Consider the following 20335-nt stretch of genomic DNA (forward strand, 5'->3'; position numbering starts at 1 on the left):
ACTTTTAGGAAAAGAAAATGACAAAATGGGCCCTTCTGCTATTTTTAGTTTTAATTTGTTTTAGTTTGCATTTAATTAGGGAATTTGTGTAATTGGAAATTTGGATGTGTAATTTTAGAGGCAATTTGAGTTTTGGTTTTTAATTTAGCATTTAACAAAATCAAGAAAACAAAATACAATAGAAAGAAAAAATTAAGTTTTACCAATTTTAATGCGCCAAATTAGCAAATTCCAACAATCTTTATTCTTAATCTTATCCAAATCTACTTAGGAAATGAAGTAAACTTAGAAATTAACTATACACTATTGAGAATTTTCCTTTATCTTCCTTTCAAAATTCTTCAACATTCTTTAAGATGAATATTAACTTTGCATTTTTGGCCATTTTCCTTGTTATATTTTTCAGCTTGGATTTTGTTCATGGTTTGTCTGTGAAAAAAGTGATTGATTCTCCTCTTTTAACAGAGAAGATTGACACCAATCGTACAATAATAGTAGATGTTAATGGCCAAGGGAATTTTAAATCTGTTCAAGCTGCAATTAATTCAGTTCCAGATGGGAATTCTGATTGGATTATTATCCATGTTAGAAAAGGGACATATAGGTATATTGTTCTATTTTTTTTTATTTTTTTAAATAATATTTTATGCACACCTCTGACTATTTCGCTAGATATCTCTGATTATTTCACTGGATATTGTTAGGATAACTCTGTACATCAAACCTTGCACATATAAAAAAGATCTACTAGCGTTTGCATTGGCATTTGAACCCTTTATCTATAAGGGCGGAGCTAGCATACGACTTACGGGTTCAGTTGAATTCAATAGCTTTGATGCAAACCTCATATTTTTCTAAAGAACGGTCAAATTACCATTTTTCCTTCAAAAATTAAATTAACTTTATTGAATATTTATATATTATTAATTTAGAACCCAATAATTTAAAAGTACTAAAATTCCGACCCCATAAATTTCAAATGCTAGCTCCGTCTCTGCTTGTCTACCATAATTTTTGCTTACTTCATTAATCATTATAGATCACACCCTTGGGTGCAAAATTACTTTATATTCTTCATACCTTTTGTTTTAAATCTGCCATGAGGCCGAATATTATAACTAGCTACAGCAACCCGTTTGCACAAAATATCTCGCATTCATACAGGGTCGGAAAAAATAACATACGTCATCAAAAGGTGTGATGTAGACAATCTACCTTAATGCACGTATTAGTGACTATTTTTACGGCTTGAACTCGTGACCTATAGGTCACGTGAAGACACCTTTACCATTGCCCCAAGGCTCCCTTCGAATAGTATAACTAGTAAATTAATGTCTAAAAGGAAATGAAAGAAACTTGTCCCTTAATTATCATATTAAAACACAAATATAGAACTAGTTATCAATTTGTTCGAGATTGTGTTTTATATATATTTTTGCAGAGAAAAAGTCCATGTACCAACAAAGAAACCCTACATTTTCATGAGAGGCAATGGAAAAGGTAGGACATCAATTGTATGGGCAGAAAGTTCCACAGACAACTCCAAATCTGCAACTTTCAGAGTTGAAGCTCCTAATTTCGTTGCCTTTGGCATTAGTTTCAAGGTATAATAATTTAATTTCCTATCCATCCTCATATTATATTCTTTAACTTTTTTATACCATCATACTACTTTATTAAACATTTAGCGAATATTTGTCATGCATGCTTATAATATTTACTCTGTCCGTATCAGGGGCGAAGCTATGCTCTTCTAAGGGTGGTTTATTGACCATACTTCGTTAAAAAATTATACTGTATATATAGGTAAAATGTTAGATTTTAGAGGCATATAACATATATTGAACACCTTTGACGGGGAATTTTTTTTCTTCTTTTAAGTTTGAACACCCTTGGAAAAATTTCTGGCTTCGCCACTGGTCCGTATGTGCGTTAAGCACTTGAGTTTGAGCTAAAATATCAAGCTTAATGTATGTTTGATATGATGAAAGTCATTTTTATAGAAAATATTAAAGATTGATAATAATATTAGCAAAATAAATAGTTTTATGATGAAAATTTTGCGTTCTAATTAAAAATTGTCAATAATGCCTAGCTAAGTCCTGGTTGAAGCAAGAAATACGAAATTAAAAGTTAAAATTGTTGTAAGAAAAGTAGCTTCCGTCCATAAGCGACGGAAGTTATTTTATATCTCTTTTGATTGAAAATGTTTTCCTTGAAAAAACATGTTTGATAACCAAGTATCAGAAAATAAATTCCTATGTGAAAATTAATATACTCTATTTTATGAAAAATAACTTCCATCATATCAAACACATATATCTGAATCTAATTTAGGACAGCTCGATACATGAAGTATTCCACGTTCATGCAGGGTGGGAAAAAGGTATCGCACCCACGGAGTGTGTGGCAGCCTACCTAACCTATCTTATCTAATAAATAAATGTGTTGTTACTAGGGGTGACAAATGGGCGGGTTGAGCTGAATTTGGCTGGGTCAAGATGGTTAGGTCAATAAATGGGTCATTGCCCAACCCAGCCCAGCCCAAAGTGTACTTGGGCTAAGATGGACTGGGTCAAGATGGGCTAAATAATGGGTTATTACCCAATCCGCCCAACTTGACCCATGTTTTAGAACCATGCTCATCTTGCGTAAAAAAGCCTTTTACCTTAAAATATGTAAGTCGAAAAATATTTTGCGGGTGGGGTTTGGGGGGTGGGGGGTTGGGGTGGGTGGGTGGTGCAGAAAAACGAAAAAACAGAAAACAGAAAATTAAAAATACAAACAAAAAGTTTATAAAAAATTGAGGGGGTTTGCGCGGGGTGGTGGGTGGTGGGTAGGGTGGTGTAGAAAAAAAAACAGAAAATTAAAAATACAAAAAGGTTTGGAGGGGGGAGGTAGGATGGGTGGATGGTGCAGAAAAACAAAAGAACAGAAAATTAAAATACAAAAAAAAAAAAAAAAAAAAGTAAAATTGGGGCAACTAAGTAAATTTCTGGATAAGTTGGGTTGAGATCTCTTTGTTTTGGGTGAGTTTCATGGGTTGTATTTGGGCTACTTAATGGGTCAAAATGAGCTATAAAAAATAATTGATTAACTTGGGGTCAGCCCAAATTGACTCATGAGCTAAAATGTTTGTAGCCCAACCCATTAATCTCTAGGCGGGTTGGACGGGTTGAATGGGTTCGGGCTCAAATTGCCACCTAATTGTTACACTGACATATTTTGAAAATTCTTCTAATTTTGCTAATTGTGAACTTGATTTTTTGCTAGAATCAAGCACTAAATGGTGTAACTTCTACCTCACAAAACAAATCATCAGTAGCAGCTTTGGTTGGAGCAGACAAAGTTGCCTTCTATCATTGTGCATTTTTGAGCTCTCACAACACTCTCTTTGACTATAAAGGCAGACACTATTATGATGATTGTTACATTCAAGGTTCCATAGATTTCATCTTTGGCCGTGGCCAATCTTTATTTCATGTGAGTTCCAACCTTTGCTTTGTGCTCATCAATTTTTAACTTATATACATTGACAGTATAATTAATTTTTACATTATTATATTTTAATCTGTTTATAACAGGTAACCTATTTATAATTATCTTTTAAGTTACCTAATAATATTCTTTTGTAAGGTGAGTTTGTCAGTGTATAGAGATCAGAGGCGGATCTATGGCTTATGTTGAGGGGTCACCGGACCCCGTAAACTTCGACAAAAAACTTGTATATGCATATGTGTACACCTCGAAAATGATTAATTTAAATCACTTGGCACCCTTAACGCTAAAAGCCTTTAGGGGGCACTGATTGAACATAATATTATGCTCCTCCCGTCATATTAAATTCCTGGATCCGCCTGTAGATAGAGATTGAAATTAGTTAAAATAGAATATACATTTGATTTAGTTTTTTCCCCTTTTTTTGTAAAACGATAAAAATAAATTTTTTTGTTTGTTATTGGGTGTGTGAACAAAGTCCGACATTGGTAGCCGAACATATAAAATGTGTGATTCTTTTAATGGTACGAGGCCTTTTGGAGAAAAATGGTGCGGACTTATCCAAAGCAGACAATATCACACGCATATTAGTTCAGCCCAACAACAAAAATGTGAGATATTTAGATGACACTGATTAATTTAGGATACTTTTTATGCCATCAATATGTAGAACTTAAACTCATTACCTTTTGCGTAGCCGTCAGTGTATAAACGTTAAACTCATTTAAAAGTCAATGCTTGCAAAATGATGCTGAAAATATTATATCTGCATTGACATTTGATTTTTTTTTTCTTATTCTTTTTGGTGAAAATATTGCAGAGCTGTGAGATATTTGTAATTGCAGATAGAAGGGTAGAGATTGAGGGTTCAGTGACAGCACAAAGTAGATATAGTGCCAAAGAAAACAGTGGTTTTGTGTTTGTAGAAGGAAAGGTGTATGGAATTGGAGGTGTGTACTTAGGAAGAGCCAAAGGGGCTTATTCCAGGGTCATTTTTGCACATACTTACTTGTCTAAGACAATTGTACCTCAAGGTTGGACTAATTGGAGCTCTCCAGGATCAACAAAGTAAGATAAACTTTTCATATCTAAAAATTGAGATTTTTTTATTAGATTAATAAGCTTACGACCGCTGAACAAACTTACTTGGTAATGGACGAATATATATAATTTACGAGCCGCTAATCTAGTGGCTGGTTGTTTCCGCTTGCATCCAGTTCGGTGCACTAAGCTACCGCCATGCACGGGGTTAGGGAAAGGACCGGACCACAAGGGTATATTGCATACTGTCTTACCCTGCATTTCTTCAAGAGGCTGTTTCCACAGCTCGAACCTTATGCCAAAGCTCCCCTTCCTTGATTCCGCTTGCATCAATTTTGAACAAAATGACGACTAATGGCTTGATCGGTTGTTATCGTTCCTATTCATAAGTGGATCAGGATTTAAACTTTATGGGTTCAACCTTTAAGATTTTTTGCATTGAACCCATTATATTGTTAAAGTTATAAGTTCATATCAACTATTTATTGTAATTTTAGTAAATTTTTACACCTAAATTGTTGTTTCATGTCGAAAGTAGTGGGTTCAGATGAACTCAGTACCAAAGAGCTCGCTACACCCCTGCTCCTGTTATAAGATTCTCTCGTCCAGAAACCTAAGTCTTATATGCTTTTGCTAAGTTAGAACATATTAAAGGGCAGCATGGTGCACTAAGCTCCCGCTATTCGTGGGGTCCGGAAAAGGGTCGGACTACAAGGGTCGGACACGAAGGGTAAATATATATGAAAATTTACTAAAATTTTAAATTTTTAACCTATAATTTCGAATAGTTCAATGATAAGAATATAAATATTGAATCCATTAAATTTGAATTCTGAACCCAACTAATTCCAATAATGTAACTTGGTGCAGGAATTTATATCATGCTGAATACAAGTGCTATGGACCAGGGTCTGGTACAGAAGGTCGTGCCCCATGGTCAAAGCAATTGAATGACAAAGAAGCCATGCCATTCCTCTCCGTAAATTTCATCCAAGGCAAAGAATGGCTCCTAGCTTGGCTTTAAAATTGATTATTTTTGAAGATTACAAATTCTCTTTTTCTTCTTCACACCAGAGACTTTAATTTGCCTCTTTGGAATGATAAGATAGACGAATATATATTAGTTAATCATACTATTTATTAGCCATGAAGTGCATCTTGTGTTAATTATGATGCCTCTGGCTAAACCTTTTTGTTATTGAAACAGTTAGTGTAAAGTTTCACACTGAATATATAGTGAATAATTACACATCTATGGTTATAGTTACAGTTACTTAATGTATTATTTTGATGTTTTTTGTGTTCCAAAAAGAAAGGTGCAAATTTTAAGCTCTGCACGTCTAATTCAAGAAAAGTGGGGAAAGTAAGAGAAACCCTAGATAATCATGCTCCCTCTGTTCGAGTTTATGTTAACCTATTTCCTTTTTGGTCCGTTCCAAAAAGAATGACACCTTTCTAAATTTGGTAATATTTTTTGTTAAACTTACAATTCTACTATTAATGAGAAGCTTTTATAACTACACAAATACTCTGGGCCCCTTTTTGATTTGTTTAGGACCACAAGTCCCAAAAGTCTTCATTTTTTCTAAAACTTCGTGCCCAGTCTAACAGGTTCACGTAAATTGAAATGGAGGGAGTATATAATCTATCTATACTGGCTAGGAAAAGTAAATAGTGAATCCAATTGATTATTTGTGTAAACGGTGAATCTATGTGTTTTATATGCTTTTATTGGATTAAGGGGGGGGGGGGGGGGGGTAGAGGGGAAATATTAGAAATAGTTAGATTTACAACTGACAATTCAAAAATATCCACAGTTTCAAAAGTAATCAAAATTTAGTCACTTTTTCATGTAAAGATAAAATCTGAACAAAATACCTTTAAAAATTCAGAAAAATTTGGAGTTCGAATTTTTTACATATGAGGTTCTAGCATAATGTACTGGAGTTCCAACATAATATGCTCTAAGTTTATACGTAGGAGCTCCATAATCCAGCATATTATGCTGGAACTTTCCGTATGCTGGAGTTCCAATATAATATGCTGGAAGTTTATATGCAGGAGCTCCATAATCCATGTTGGAACTTTTCATGTTTCAGCAAAATAGTTGTTATTTTTCAATAATTTTACAAACACTGGCTATTTTTTAATTATTTGTCCGAAAACTGGCTATCCCATAGCTATTTTAAGGAAAATATCCTATTTTTGATCAATTTTTAGCATTACACCTCAAAGTCAAACAATAGTCCAAGACAGCTTTTCAAAGCCCAAATACCAGATCCGGCCCAATGAATCTTAGGGCTCCAATTACAATGGTAAACACTTTCTTCTCCACTCTCCAAAACTGAAACAGAATCTGAAAGTCAAAGCAAAATAAAGTAAAAATGGAAGCAGGAGATGAAGCACTAGAGATGGTGGACTCAAAGGATTTGCAGCAGCAAAGCAAAGCCCTTGATAAGCTCACTGACCATGTCGAAGATCGTCAGCTCGATTCCTCTCGTGTTCAAACGGTACTGTTTTTCACATCAAAATTCATTTTTTTACACGAATAGATGCAATTTCGAATTTGCTTCAGTATATATATTTTTTGTATTTATTGACATTTTTTGGCTCAATTTTTAATGCTGAAAAATTGTCTTTAGGCTATGGCTTCAATTTATGCATCCAAGGAAGCTGATCTTCAAGCTATGAGGATGAGGTTTGTTCACTAATTAACGGAAATTTGCACTTTTAGTCCCTGAAATATTAACAAATTTTGATTTTAGTCCTGATATCTGATATTAAGTATATTTAACTTTCAATTAACCATAATGTACACTTTTGATGGATCCCTCTGCTTTTGAACTTTCACAAATTTAACGAATTATTAACTGTTAAACCATTCAGTTAACCGTGTGCTATGTTAAATTTGTTCTATTATTTCTTATTTGAGGGCAATATTGCTCTGAAAATAACCTAAATGTAACATACTGTATAAAAGACAAAACACACACATTTTATTTACTTTAAGGTTAAACATACTAAGCCAAATATAACAAGGATCAGAAGCTGAATTTTGTCAATAATCAAAGGATCAAAAGCACATTTATTCCTTCATTTAACTATATTATTCTCAAATATTTTACCTATAAAACTTTGATATATATATATATATATATATATAGTAATTTAGTTGCTTGTGCTAATGAATGAGTATCGTGAGAATTACTATTTGGAGAGTCAAATAGTAAGTTTCCTTAACAAAGACCATTTTAAATATTTCTTAATAGTAGTATCTTTTATATAGATCATAACCATGTAAATTATATTTTAAAATTGATGCACTAATAATTAGGCTGTAGCCTTTTCAAATCTTGGTAGTTGGGAAGTTGGTGGATGGGTTTGACTCTTAAGTCTTAAATAGTTTCTGTAACTCAGAAACAAATACAAGCATCACATCATCTAAGCTTTGAAGTACATTCAGAAGTTATTTCCTCTTTTTTTAAATAAGATTTACATATTTAGAAATTATAGTATTATAGTTTTATAATTAAAACAGTAAGACTTTTTTGTAATCATAGATCAAATAATTGTTTGATAGAGGCTGTTTAATGATATGATGATTGCTGTTAATCACTAAATCTCTTGTGTTAATCATACCCAAAATTCTTGTTTGTTTATATGAAAGGTGTTTGTACTGTGCATTGAGTTGAATTTGTTGCTTCATGAGAGTTGAAGAGTGTTTGACTATTTGGTAAGGTGAAGTTGCAATTCTCAAGTTCTTACGCGAAATTTGGGAAGCATTGCTTGTAAATTCCAATTTGGGTAACCTTATTATATAGATGAGCTTGAAGTCCACAAGTTTTTCCACATGGCCTTAGTTGATAACTTGATATGTGCAAGGGACTATGACTTAATCCAAATAAATAATTGAATTTGTTTGAGATGTCTTCTCATACTTATAATACGTGCATTGGAGGGAAATTAAGAGCTACTCAATCATGGAAATAACAAAATAGTGAATATGAGCTCATTTGTTTCAAGTACGATACTCAAACTGAAAATGATAAGAGTGACAGAATGGTAGTGCCACAATCCACTAAGATTTAGTCTGTTGTCTCTCGGATCCGCAAAGGGAAAAAGACATATTAGACACAAGTATATGACATTCATATAAACAGCAATATTTTTTTGATGAAGTCATATAAACATCGATATTACCTTTCCATATGTGTGCTTAGCTCTTGAATCTATTTCCGTGTCTTTTTCCTGCTCTGATAATGTCTCTAATGCTTCTTGTGAAGTCTCAGTCCTTGATAAATTAGATGACATCAAGAATTTGTGTTTATTACAGGGAAAAGGAACTAGCTGCTGTTAAGATCAATGCTGCTGATATTGATATAATTGCAAATGAACTAGAGGTTGGTTTCCTCTTACATCTATACCTATTGTTTTCTGTTGGTTTATTTTAAGTCTCTCATGAGTCGTGGTGTTTTAATTGTGGAATAGGTGGACAAGAAGGTTGCTGAAAGGACTTTGAGAGAACATAAAGGTGATGCTGTAGCTGCAATAAGGCATTTGCTGAATTAATGTAATGCAAAAGATAAGAGAATCAGTACCCGAAATTTTTGTTTTCATTCCGAAATGTATTAACAAAGAGACTATGAAATGCTTATGCTACGTCGATTGGTCATTGCTAATACTGAAGTGAAAAATTAAACGTGTGAGATAGTGAGCAAGTTCGAGGGAAATCTTGGTTTTCTTAGGACTTGATCTCTAAGGTTGCCCTTTTTCCATTCCATATTCAGCTCTTGGAATAGAGCTATCCAAAATGTTGTGAAGTATATGTGAAATTACTTACGGGTATGACCTAGCGATTAATAAAGTAGGTCAATACCATGGGAAAACAAGTTCAAATTGCAGCAGAGATAAATAATGCTTGGTGGGACTTTTCCATTTCCATAAGCCATAATAGGCAGATTTACTCGGTGCTTGTACTGGTGTAAGGAAGCAGGTCTCTAGCGATAGTCAAGTTGCTTGACTCGAACAAAAAAGAAAGAAAAGCAGAAAACGGTTAAAATAGCACGGTATAGCCAGTTTTCGGACTGGTCATTCAAAAATAGCCAGCGTTTACCAAGTCAATGAGAAATAGCCACTATTTTGCTGCAGCAGAGACCGGTCCAGCATAATATACTGGAGTTCGGTGCACCTATGTATGAACTCCAGCATATTATGCTGGACCGGTATACTTTGCAGGCTCCAGTATAATATACTGGAGCACCGGTGCTCCAAACTCCAGTATATTATGCTGGACCGGTATACTTGCTGGAACTCCAGTATATTATGCTGGAGTTCTAGTGTACTTATGCTGGAACTCCATCATATTACTTATCTTGGAACTCCAGTATAATATGCTGGAGTTCAAGTATACTTATGCTGGAACTCCAGCATAATATACTGACGTATTTTTTCGGGTTTTTGAACAGTGTTTTCGCTCAGATTTTTCTTTATATTAAAAGTGACTAAATTTCGATTACTTTTGAAACTGGACTATTTTTGAACGACCAGTTGTAAATCTGGCTATTTTTTAATTTCACCCCAGAAAACGTATACTGAAGCCCCAAATGCATTAGGTTGGTACTTTTGAGGATGAGTCTTTGTTACAGACTCGACCTCGCTAAACTTCAATGAGACTAAAAAATAGTACTATCACTTAGTTGGCTACTGCCTTGTGTGGTGTCCCTAGACAAACCGAATTTAAGGTTGCATTCAAAGGAGCAACAGCAAGATCAGAAAATCAATAACTTCTAAGACTTAAATGTACTAACTTGAACACTAATTTTTCATTCAATATACAAGTATTTGAATGCCGTAACCATATAAAACACACAGTGATTTAAGCCGAATTCACTTCACACCACAAGATATTTAACGATGCAGACTATGAATTCACTGAACAGAATCATGTTAGAACTCATGTAGTCACCGACTGACTCAACTAATCCAATAAAGAGCAGCAGCTTTTTCTCTACCAGGCTTCCTTATAATAACAGCCATCCTGTCATTTTAGCCTCTGAAGTTAGGATCCGACAACACAAGCCATTTGTGTGCTCTGTCTGACCAACTTTCACGCAACAGCCATAAAACTTTGAAGAGTTAGCAATGCATCTCCTAGCAATCTTCAGGTGAAACTCAAGCACAAATGTATTTACTGTTCCTTCTGGCTGCTATCTCCTCCAGCGTTACGTGCTGTCTGCGCCTGAATAAGATACTGCCTCTGCAAATCCTTAAGTTTCTCCACTAGTTCTTGAAATGAAGGCCGGGATTGTGGCTCACTGAGTTGGACAAAACAGTAAGGTCGTTTATCAGCTCAGTTGAAAAGATGGTTTTTTTTATCAGTAAGATAGCAGTTTAGTTCAAATGATGAGTGAAGTTAACGTGACTAAAAGCAAAATGGTTGCCGCAAGGGTGTGACGTGGCATCCAATGAAGAAGGTGAAGACCATGAGAGGTAAGGGTTCAAATTCCAGTATAAACAAAAAAAACTATGTTATTTCTTCCTAGACTAAGTTTGGTAGGTAAAGGACCACCCTATGCTGGTGGAGGGTAGCAGGTAGTCGGCGAAATAGTCGAGCTGCACAAGCTGTCTCCAACGCCATAGTAATAGGAAAAATAATGATTTCTGCCAAATTGATCAAGTCGCTGGATAAGCTTATCTAAAAATTTAGTCGAGAGAATCAAATTCAGCCAATAATACTTATTAGTCACTTCTAAATAATATGCATTGGACTCCAACCTCCTTTTCCTAAAATGGTTTCATTCCTAACCATATTATTAAAACCTTCAATGTCACGGACATCAGTCTGGTTTGCTAAGGACTATTCCGCTATAACTTAAGAAGTCCTCCAAATGATGATAAGAATAATTCATAATCTTCAGCACATATTTTTGACATGAGAATATATTCCTCAAGGCTATTTTCTTCGACAAAACAAATTATGATGGAAGAATGAACAAAGATGCAAACCTATGCCAACAGCTCTCGATTATAGAAGCCCATTGTGGATTAACATTCTTCGGGATATCTAACCGCTGATTCATGAATCCTACAGCTCCAACCACCTGCAATCAACTCCAATAAGTTATTCTTTATGTACCATAATATGATGAAAAATTATCCATTTTTATCTTTTACTTTTTGTACACATAAGGAGCGGGCCCTCTTTACCAGGGGCGTAGGCACCTTGTCTTCGTCGAATCTTGTTTGTAAATATGTATGTATAGATAATAAGAAAAATAAAAATATTGGGTACAAATATAAAAATGACACCGCTTGCTGTAATAGTAAAATATTCATTTGTTCACTTTTTCAACTGTTGACACCGCTAATGATAATTCCTGGTATGCCACTGCTTTTCATCGACTTGAGCCAGAATCCAGATAACTGAATATTATAGAATGTTGTCCAAGTGTGATCTCAGGAAGATGAAAATACCTGCATTGAGTTGAGGCTATCCCAAGGGATTTTTTCGGTGGCAAGCTCCCATAGAATCACTCCAAAACTGTATACATCAGACCTAAATGCACATCCAAAGAAGGATCGATATCATCAAAATACTCAGGAATCTGCATAAAAATGATATTATATATATATATATATATCATAGATCACATACTTCTCATCTGCAGGTTCATTGCGAAGAACTTCTGGAGCCATCCATTGAGGCTGCAGGAGAGTTAAGGTAGGAAGTGATATAAGTCAGTTGAAGTTCAAACAACATAATAGGTGAACTAAAATAGTTCATATTGATATAGTAAGATAGAGAGTTCCTGAGTTAAAGCTGAATACCGTTCCTTTACCCGTCTTTGTTGCTAGATATGTTTCATGTTTAAGACGTGACAGACCAAAATCCCCAACCTATCGATATTTGCATGGTGAGAATTTTTTCAACGTATTAAAAACTCTGTAGTAATAGACATTCAGGAGATTGGTAAGAAAGAGAAAAAAAATGACGGTCAAATGAAATGAAGCCAAACCTTAACAGTCCAGTTCTTGTCCACAAGAAGATTTGAAGACTTCAAGTCGCGATGAACTATAGGAGGATTAAGATGATGAAGATAGTTCACACCACGAGCCTGAATGAAGCAGCAAAAGAGAAACATGATGGTTAACCTAAGAGACAAAATATTACAGTACTAATAGAAAGTATTAGATGATCAGTCACACATGAAGGAAAAAGGACAAAAGCAAAAAAGGAAAAGGAAAAGGATATGGGCAAATCCGCTAAAAATAATGGATGCTACTCTTGGTAATAGTTAATATAACTGGTATTACAGATCTCCTAGGAACTTACTATGTCTAAAGCCATATGGACACGTCGTCTCCATTCTAATTTGGATGAGTTCCTCTGTAATAGCCTGAACAAACTTCCCCTGCAATAACAGAAAAGGTGAAATGGTTTATCAGTTACACACGAACAAGACTGATGCAGTCACAAAGACTAGGAGCAAAACAACGTGAACAGGTTAATCAGTACGAAGAAGGAAGAGGATTTACCGTGGCAGGAACTCTGTGACAATGCAGAGGCGTTCAGGTGAAGTTACTGCACCCATGAAAAGAAGAATATTTGGATGTCGAAGTCGTTTCATAAGGGAAACCTTCAAAAAAAGTAAGCACAAGTCCCGTCAGAGATGCTCTCATTGTACTAATTAATAAGTGAAAAAAGCATTAAATCTAAGTCTCCATGCACTAATATTAGGCACAAGAACCTTTCCCAAGACGAATTATGCATGAGCCCTCTCATTGTAGAACTATTTTCTGTGGCAATTATCCTCTAATACAAAATCAGAAAGCAAGGAGGAACTCCAAGTGGAAGTTGATCGAAATTAATAGAATGCAAAAGATACGCTCAAGTTGAGCAGGACCAAGACGGAATACTTGGAGTGCAAGTTCAGCAACGGTACCCAGTAAGGGGATATGGAGGTGAGGCTTGAAGGCTTGATACGCAAGTCATCCCCAAGAGAGCTAGTTTCAAGTATCTTGGATCTATAATACAAGGTAGCGGTGAGATTTATGAAGATGTCACGCATCGTATCGGAGCAGGATGGATGAAGTGGAGGCTTGCTTCCGGTGTCTTGTGTGATAAGAATGTGCCGCTGAGACTTAAAGATAAGTTCTACAAGGTTGTAATTAGACCGACTATGTTGTATGGAGCAGAGTGTTGGCCGGTCAAGAACTCTCATACCCAGAAGCTAAAAGTAGCTGAGATGAGGATGTTGAGGTGGATGTGTGGGCATACCCGGTTGGATAAGATTAGGAATGAAGTTATTCGAGAAAAGGTGGGAGTGGCCCTTGTGGAGGATAAGATGCGGGAGCCAGGAGGCGAGGTTGAGATGGTTCGGGCATGTTAAGAGGAGAAGTATAGAAGTCCCAGTTAGAAGGTGCTAGCGGTTAGCCTCGGTGGGTAGCAGAAGGGGTAGAGGTAGGCCTAAGAAGTCTTGGAGAGAGATTATCCGGCGGGACATGGCACAACTGGAGCTGACTGAGGACATGGCCCTAGCCAGGAGGGTGTGGAGGTCAAAGATTAGGGTAGAAGGTTCATAGGTAGTCGAGCGTTTCTCTTTTTCTTACTCATTTTTTTTTTTTTTTTGATGACCGAGAAATCCGTCTGGGGCCGATCCTTTGGACCAACCACAGCCTTCGAAACTCGGTGGATAATGGGCCCGCCCCTCTACCCTTCTCCACTTAAATACCAGGCTTTGCTTTGCATGGTGTGGGGGTCTTACTCAGTTCGCTAGCATTAGTATTAGTATGTTATCTTTTATCCATAGATGGCTATTACTACCTAGAGTTTGACTGCATTCTTGGATTCAATCTTATTTCATCTTGTTGTTATTCCTACTTGCTGCAATTACCTTTTCTTTTTCAGTCGTTCTCTAGCCGAGAGTCTATTGGAAACAGCCTCTCTGCCCTTTAGGGGTAGGGGTAACTGGTAAGGCTGTGTACATCTTACCCTTCCAAGACCCTATTTGTTGTTGTTGTTGTAAAAGATACACTCAGAACTAATGGATGATGTGATTCTACAGACAAACCAAGACCCAAGCAAGACAACTCCAAGACAGCCAGCTCCCAATCGGTATACCTTGTTTAAGTGCATAGGGCTTCAAAAGTGATGTGGAGCGTAATGGCAGGGGGGTTAAGGACTTTGATTCTCTATTAGCATTTAACAAATAATTTTACCACTTTTTAACGTACTACTCTTACTGATATTTCAATTTCAACTACTACCTTGCCGTGTTAGTATAGACTTAGTTTTGCATTGTGAATTGTGATAGTTCTAATGAGCTAGGAAGACAGTATTTTTTTAAACACATTTAGCTCTCATCATTTGCAGATTTCTGTTCGCCTTAGCGCTGCATCAACTGGTTCATACACTAAGATAGTTCAAATTTTTCAGAAATCTCATTGATATAGAGCAAGCAAAAAGCTCTTCTTAGTGCTCGGTGAGTATCTTCCTGTTTTGTCCTCTTTAACCATTCAAGGCATATATTGACAATACATTGCTGGGTTCGAGTCATGCTGGAGGGGAAGTGTGGAAACACTATAGATCCTCCTAATTGGGAGGGAATATTTTGGAAAAACAAAAAACAAAAAAACTACGACTTAGTCCCAAACAAGTTGGGGTCGGCGATATGAATCCTCATTTCTTTCTTTAAGTCAACTCAATCATATCATCATCGTTACCAGAATCCAAGACCTTATTAGCAGTAAAATAACTGGAAAGGCCATCATTGTGACTGTCATATAGTTTAAAGTTCTATGGAGAAACAATACTCGATCAGGGGAAAAAAAGCATTTAATGACATATTTATGAGAAACAAACTAACCTCCTGTTTGAAAGAATATATCACTTCATCGGAATACTCTTGCTTGGAAAATACTTTAACAGCGACATCCTACACAACAAAGACACCATTATGCTTTTTGGATAAGCTAACGCATACAGACATCATAATGCTACAAAGGAGAACCAGGGCAGTCACCTTTTATCTGGGTGTTCCCTCTAGAAAAATAGCTAGTAGTAACAGTGTATGCGGAACCTCATGTAATATACAACACTAATACTGGCTTAGAGAAATACTTCGACATCATCCATATGAGAGGACCAAGAAGCCAGAATTTAGCCCTTGTGTTTCAGGCTATAAGCATAGGCTTCCGGAGCAAATGATACTTACAAATGTATATTTGAACAAACGATATGTTATACAATGACATCTAATCAACATTGTAGTATGTTTAGAAATACTTACAAATTATTGCTTATAAGATTCTTTCTGCGGAAAATTTAATGAACGGTAGAGGCCAAAAAACTCTTGGCAGAGAAAAAACAGTAACAAAAGAAGAGGCAAAGAACATACCGATCCATACCACAGCCCATGATAAACAGTTCCACAAGAACCTAGAGAAACACAGTTAAAAGGAAGTGAGAATGAAGAAGTAAAAGAGAAGGCGATAAAAATTGTCAATTACATAAGAATATCATAGCTATAAAACTGGTATGGATTATTCGTTGTGAAATTAACGTGTGCAGTTGACTACTAACTTCTGGATTTTGTGCACAATAGAAGCATCTATAATGGCTGGAAAATAGAAATTTAAAGTAAATTACATCCTTGCCTGATACCAAAAGATTCTATGATCAAGTTTGGAATAACTGATAGACTTGTTTTTGACAATTCACCTGTAAAAGGAATTCAGCATACCTTCTCCAATCTGTTCTCCAATTGTTAAGTCCTCCCACAAGATTTCGTAGTCCAGGCTGTCAGTATCCATGTCCACCTTATTAACAGCAGTACTGCTGGTGCTTCCAAAGCTACTAACGCTGCTTGTGCTGTTGACATTAAATGAAGACGACCAGGATCCAGTAGCTTCATTGGTGGTTGTCCGGTTAGTATCAATAAACTGATTCTCTGGTTTCAATGCATTATAACTGTTACTGCGATTCAACTCATTGTCTTGGTCATTGTTTAGCCAAGGCCATACAAATCGTGTAGTCCTTGCTTCTGACGCTTCTTGCTCGTTGCCTTTCCATGGCCACGATAAGCTCTTCCTCGCCATCCACGCCTCTGCCTTCAAGGTGATGATCTTAGAAATCCCTTGTTTGCCCTCACTCTCATCCCCAGAATCTCTTGAAAGATCAGAGAATACTCCAAAAGGAGAAGGGTGAACATCTCCCCTAGGCGTACTTGCTCCACTTGAGTTTGCATCCTCCCTGTGATCTGAGACTGAGAGAGCAGCCTCAGAAAATGCATGGTCAGAATAATGACTATCTCCACTTCCACCTTCACGAAGCACGATGCTCTCTCCTGTCTTTATTTTTGACTTAACCTTGTTGCTCACCTTTGAGGCCTATTATGAGGTTTCGACATGTCAGCATATTCGACCCTTGTATACACTATACAGACAGTAAAGGAAACCAAATGAAAGCAAAAGAAAACCAGGCAACTAACTAAACAAAAACAGTACTAACCAAATTAGATATTTTGGAGGCGATTGAAACTTGCAGAGGCTGCTGGGGATCATTTCCAAGTTTGGAAGAAGCAAGGGTTCTGGCTCTAAATCTTGTATCAGCTTCCAACTGCGTCACTCCCATCGATGCAAGACCTGTTTCTTGAAAAGGCCGCATATCACTCGATACACAAATAACACCGAGCAATGTACCATCATCATCATAAAAAGGGGTATCGGTAGCAACGACTACGAATCTATCCCCTCTCTTATTCTTAACTGGAAACTGTCCAGTCCAACTCTCACCCCTTAGCACTCGGTATACAATGTTATTAGCAATATCGTAATCCTGAGCATCTGTTAGGAGCTCAATGAGATCTTGTCCAAGAGCTTCTGCAGCAGAATAACCATATAGTTTTTCAGCGGTACGATTCCTGTGCAACAACGGCTCAAATTACATTCCTATATTGATAACACTGAACAAACATGACAAACACCAATCAAAGTCTAACTAAGGCCAAATAAAATGTTCTTACCTATTTGCACAAAGTTTTTAGTGTTCAATACTGCAACTATGGACTAGCCAACTAAGAAGTCAACTCAGATAATCACAGGACACAAGCTCAATCTCTCCAACCCTACTTCTTTTGAAAGGAAAAAATAAAACTGCAAAAGATAAGAAGTACATTTCAATTACTCACCAGTAAATTATATGACCATTGAGATCAAATATATGCACTGCTTGTCCCATTGACTGTAATATATTCAAATACTGTCTATCAGTAAATTTCACTGCAGCAGGGCTTCCACCATTATCATTGTCTCTCTCACCTTTACTACTACTCTCTCTTTGCAATGGTGACGAATGGCGGAAAGAGGTTGAACCCCTTTTCCACATAGCAGCACCACCATCAAAGCCACCACCACCGCCACCCCTAAGACGAGGCGGCCGTTGTGGTGAGATAGAGTGGGACCTTTGTCTATGTGATCTATGATCATCAGAAATCATGAGCTTAGATATCTCCTGCTTCATCTGGGCATGACCTGCCTCCAGTTCTTTAATCTTCTTTAACAGCTCCTCAGCTGGTGGTGTTGGTCCTTGAGCTGATGCTGTATTATTATTATTATTATTATTATCCATTTCAATCCAAGATTCCAAGATTGATCAAACCCCAACTTCAGATTAAAGAACCAATATGATATATCTATGACTAATTTCACTGACGCCCACTATTATATGTCTAAATAGCCATATACAAATCAATATCTGCAAACTTGCAGTGCATTTCTTGTTGAAAATGAATAAAAGGGTTGCCCTTTGAGTTCAAGAAACCACCTTTTTCAGCTCTCTCTCTCTCTCTCTCTCTAGGTATGGACCTATGACTAATTGTCTTGATACCCCCACGATATAACTGTTTCTATATAGCCATAAGAAAATCTATATTTACAAAATTGGAGCTCATTTCTTGCTAAAAATGCACACCCTTTGAGTTCAAGACACCAACTTTTCAGCTCTCTCTCTCTCTCTTCTTACTTTCTATGTATGGATCTATGACTAATTGCACTAAAACCCAACTATATTTTTTTCTATGTAATCATATAGAAATAAAAAAGGAGTTCATTTCTAGCTGAAAAATGCACATAAATGGACACCCTTTTCAGCTCTTTCTCTCTCTTCTTACTTTCTCTCCCCTCTTCTTTGTTTTTTTTTCTTCTTTCATTGCCTTCTTTTTCTCTCTCTTCATTCAACTTAATTACAGAATTTTTTTCTTTATAGCTATGACCGCCCAGTAGTTTTAACCCTACTCTCAAATGAAGAGCGTTTGATAAACGCGCTACAACAACCAATGATAATGATAATTTTGGACCTTATATGGTGGAGGATGTTCACGATAGAATTATGTGCGTGAAAATATTACTACTTACTTTTGTTTTTTGTTTTTTTTTTATTTGTTTGTTTGTTCTTTTCCCTTTTATTTTTCTTTTTAAGTTTTTATCAAATGTTCAATATTTCGCGACCGTAAAATTCATTAATGGGTAAAATATTCTATTAAAAAGAGTGAAGTCGTGAAGAAATGATATTCATCTCAACAATTTTTGAAAATTGAAATGTCTATTTTAACATTTTTACTTTGCTATACTTTTATAAGAATTGATATATTTGTTATGTATCTCATTGAAATGATTGTTATTATGTATATTTAACTTAGCATTGAAATTTTCAATTTTTTTCTTGAATGCATATAGTCAAATATTTATACTTGTTGTTGCTTTCATTTCGGCCTTCTGATTATAATATTCAGTTTTAGTTTTCTATCTTTATATTTTTGCGTCGATTTTATAATTGGTGTGCTTGTTGTTGTCTTTCCTTTATCTTTCTTAAACTGAGTGTCTTTCGGAAACATTCACTCTGCCTTCTTGAAAGTAGGGATAAGATCTGCGTACATACTATCCTCCCCAGACGCCACTTGTGGGATTACAATGATTTTATTTTATTTTTTTGTTATCTAGTCAAATACTTATAACAAATTAGGATGGAGGAAGTATATAAATCACAACCTTTTTCTTGCAGTAGTATTATTTTTTGTTAGAACAGAATAATTTTTAGGATAAGAAGACAAACATTAAAAAAAAAAGGAAATAGACAACCCCCCCCCCCCCCCCCGAAAAAAAATATCTTTAAGCAAATGTAAAGGTCTCGTATAGTAATAATAAAATAATTTTAAAAAAAGGCCTCATATAATTTAATTAGAGCTAAGTCCAACAAGAGTTGTCATTTATGAATGTACATTTAATTTGATTACGTAGAGTGCACCTAATTCCCAAATTAATGTTTCTGCCCACAGCAATGGAAATTTTTGTATATTAAATGGAAAAAACAAGAAAGGCAAAGGAAATAATAGAAGTGGTAAGCTGAGTAGATGGATAAAGTTTTGATAGTTCAACAAAGTTCTTAAAAGTTATGTCAAAGGTTGGATAAGATCATCAAAACGTATTTGTTGTGGGATGGATATGATCTGTCCACTCTTAATTTCAGGTTTCTAATTCCAACCGTGAGAGTAAATTTTATTTTTATTTTTATAGAGAATGTTTCCTTCTTGAATGAGCTTTGCGCGACAACAACAATAACATATCCAGTGCAATTTCACAAGTGGGATTTGAAGAGGACAGTGTATATGCAGACCTTATCTCACCCCTACCTTATAATATAGAGAGACTATTTTCGATAGGCAGGATAGTTATTCCGAAAAAATGACATTGTATAGCCGCTCTCAAAATAATAGCCGATATATATATATATATATATATA

The 20335-nt window shown here is 35.8% G+C and overlaps 3 protein-coding genes across 3 annotated transcripts; 2 read left to right on the forward strand and 1 right to left on the reverse strand.

The window, feature by feature from the left end:
- Positions 283–5821, forward strand: LOC109236271 (probable pectinesterase 67). The gene is made up of 5 exons (XM_019402471.1): positions 283–604; positions 1442–1604; positions 3274–3483; positions 4319–4566; positions 5410–5821. Exons 1-5 carry the CDS (start codon positions 357–359, stop codon positions 5561–5563), a joined length of 1023 nt encoding a protein of 340 aa, XP_019258016.1. The 5' UTR covers positions 283–356; the 3' UTR covers positions 5564–5821.
- LOC109235728 (huntingtin-interacting protein K) lies at positions 6831–9283 on the forward strand. The gene is made up of 4 exons (XM_019401951.1): positions 6831–7049; positions 7182–7237; positions 8873–8939; positions 9028–9283. Exons 1-4 carry the CDS (start codon positions 6924–6926, stop codon positions 9106–9108), a joined length of 330 nt encoding a protein of 109 aa, XP_019257496.1. The 5' UTR covers positions 6831–6923; the 3' UTR covers positions 9109–9283.
- LOC109235729 (protein kinase C-like 1) lies at positions 10307–18754 on the reverse strand. Its single transcript, XM_019401952.1, has 13 exons — positions 17727–18754; positions 17048–17459; positions 16281–16926; positions 15936–15976; positions 15405–15473; positions 13075–13175; positions 12872–12950; positions 12555–12653; positions 12367–12435; positions 12194–12243; positions 12013–12094; positions 11545–11639; positions 10307–10853 (listed from the first exon to the last, which is right to left on the reverse strand). The coding sequence occupies exons 1-13, from the start codon at positions 18164–18166 to the stop codon at positions 10727–10729; spliced, it is 2310 nt and encodes a 769-aa protein (XP_019257497.1). The 5' UTR covers positions 18167–18754; the 3' UTR covers positions 10307–10726.

This window comes from Nicotiana attenuata, chromosome 12, assembly GCF_001879085.1.
Source record: "Nicotiana attenuata strain UT chromosome 12, NIATTr2, whole genome shotgun sequence".
Lineage (NCBI taxonomy): Eukaryota > Viridiplantae > Streptophyta > Magnoliopsida > Solanales > Solanaceae > Nicotiana > Nicotiana attenuata.

Bases quoted from the DNA above. Each gene is read 5' to 3' on its own strand.
- LOC109236271 (XM_019402471.1), top strand. From the start codon at position 357: ATGAATATTAACTTTGCATTTTTGGCCATTTTCCTTGTTATATTTTTC. The intron at 605-1,441 runs GTATATTGTTCT...ATATTTTTGCAG, and splicing joins GTTAGAAAAGGGACATATAG to AGAAAAAGTCCATGTACCAA. The intron at 4,567-5,409 runs GTAAGATAAACT...AACTTGGTGCAG, and splicing joins AGCTCTCCAGGATCAACAAA to GAATTTATATCATGCTGAAT.
- LOC109235729 (XM_019401952.1), bottom strand. From the start codon at position 18,166: ATGGATAATAATAATAATAATAATAATACAGCATCAGCTCAAGGACCA. The intron at 12,951-13,074 runs GTAAATCCTCTT...CTGTTATTGCAG, and splicing joins GTCACAGAGTTCCTGCCACG to GGGAAGTTTGTTCAGGCTAT. The intron at 12,095-12,193 runs GTATGTGATCTA...ATGTGCATTTAG, and splicing joins AATGAACCTGCAGATGAGAA to GTCTGATGTATACAGTTTTG.
- LOC109235728 (XM_019401951.1), top strand. From the start codon at position 6,924: ATGGAAGCAGGAGATGAAGCACTAGAGATGGTGGACTCAAAGGATTTG. The intron at 7,050-7,181 runs GTACTGTTTTTC...AATTGTCTTTAG, and splicing joins ATTCCTCTCGTGTTCAAACG to GCTATGGCTTCAATTTATGC. The intron at 8,940-9,027 runs GTTGGTTTCCTC...ATTGTGGAATAG, and splicing joins TAATTGCAAATGAACTAGAG to GTGGACAAGAAGGTTGCTGA.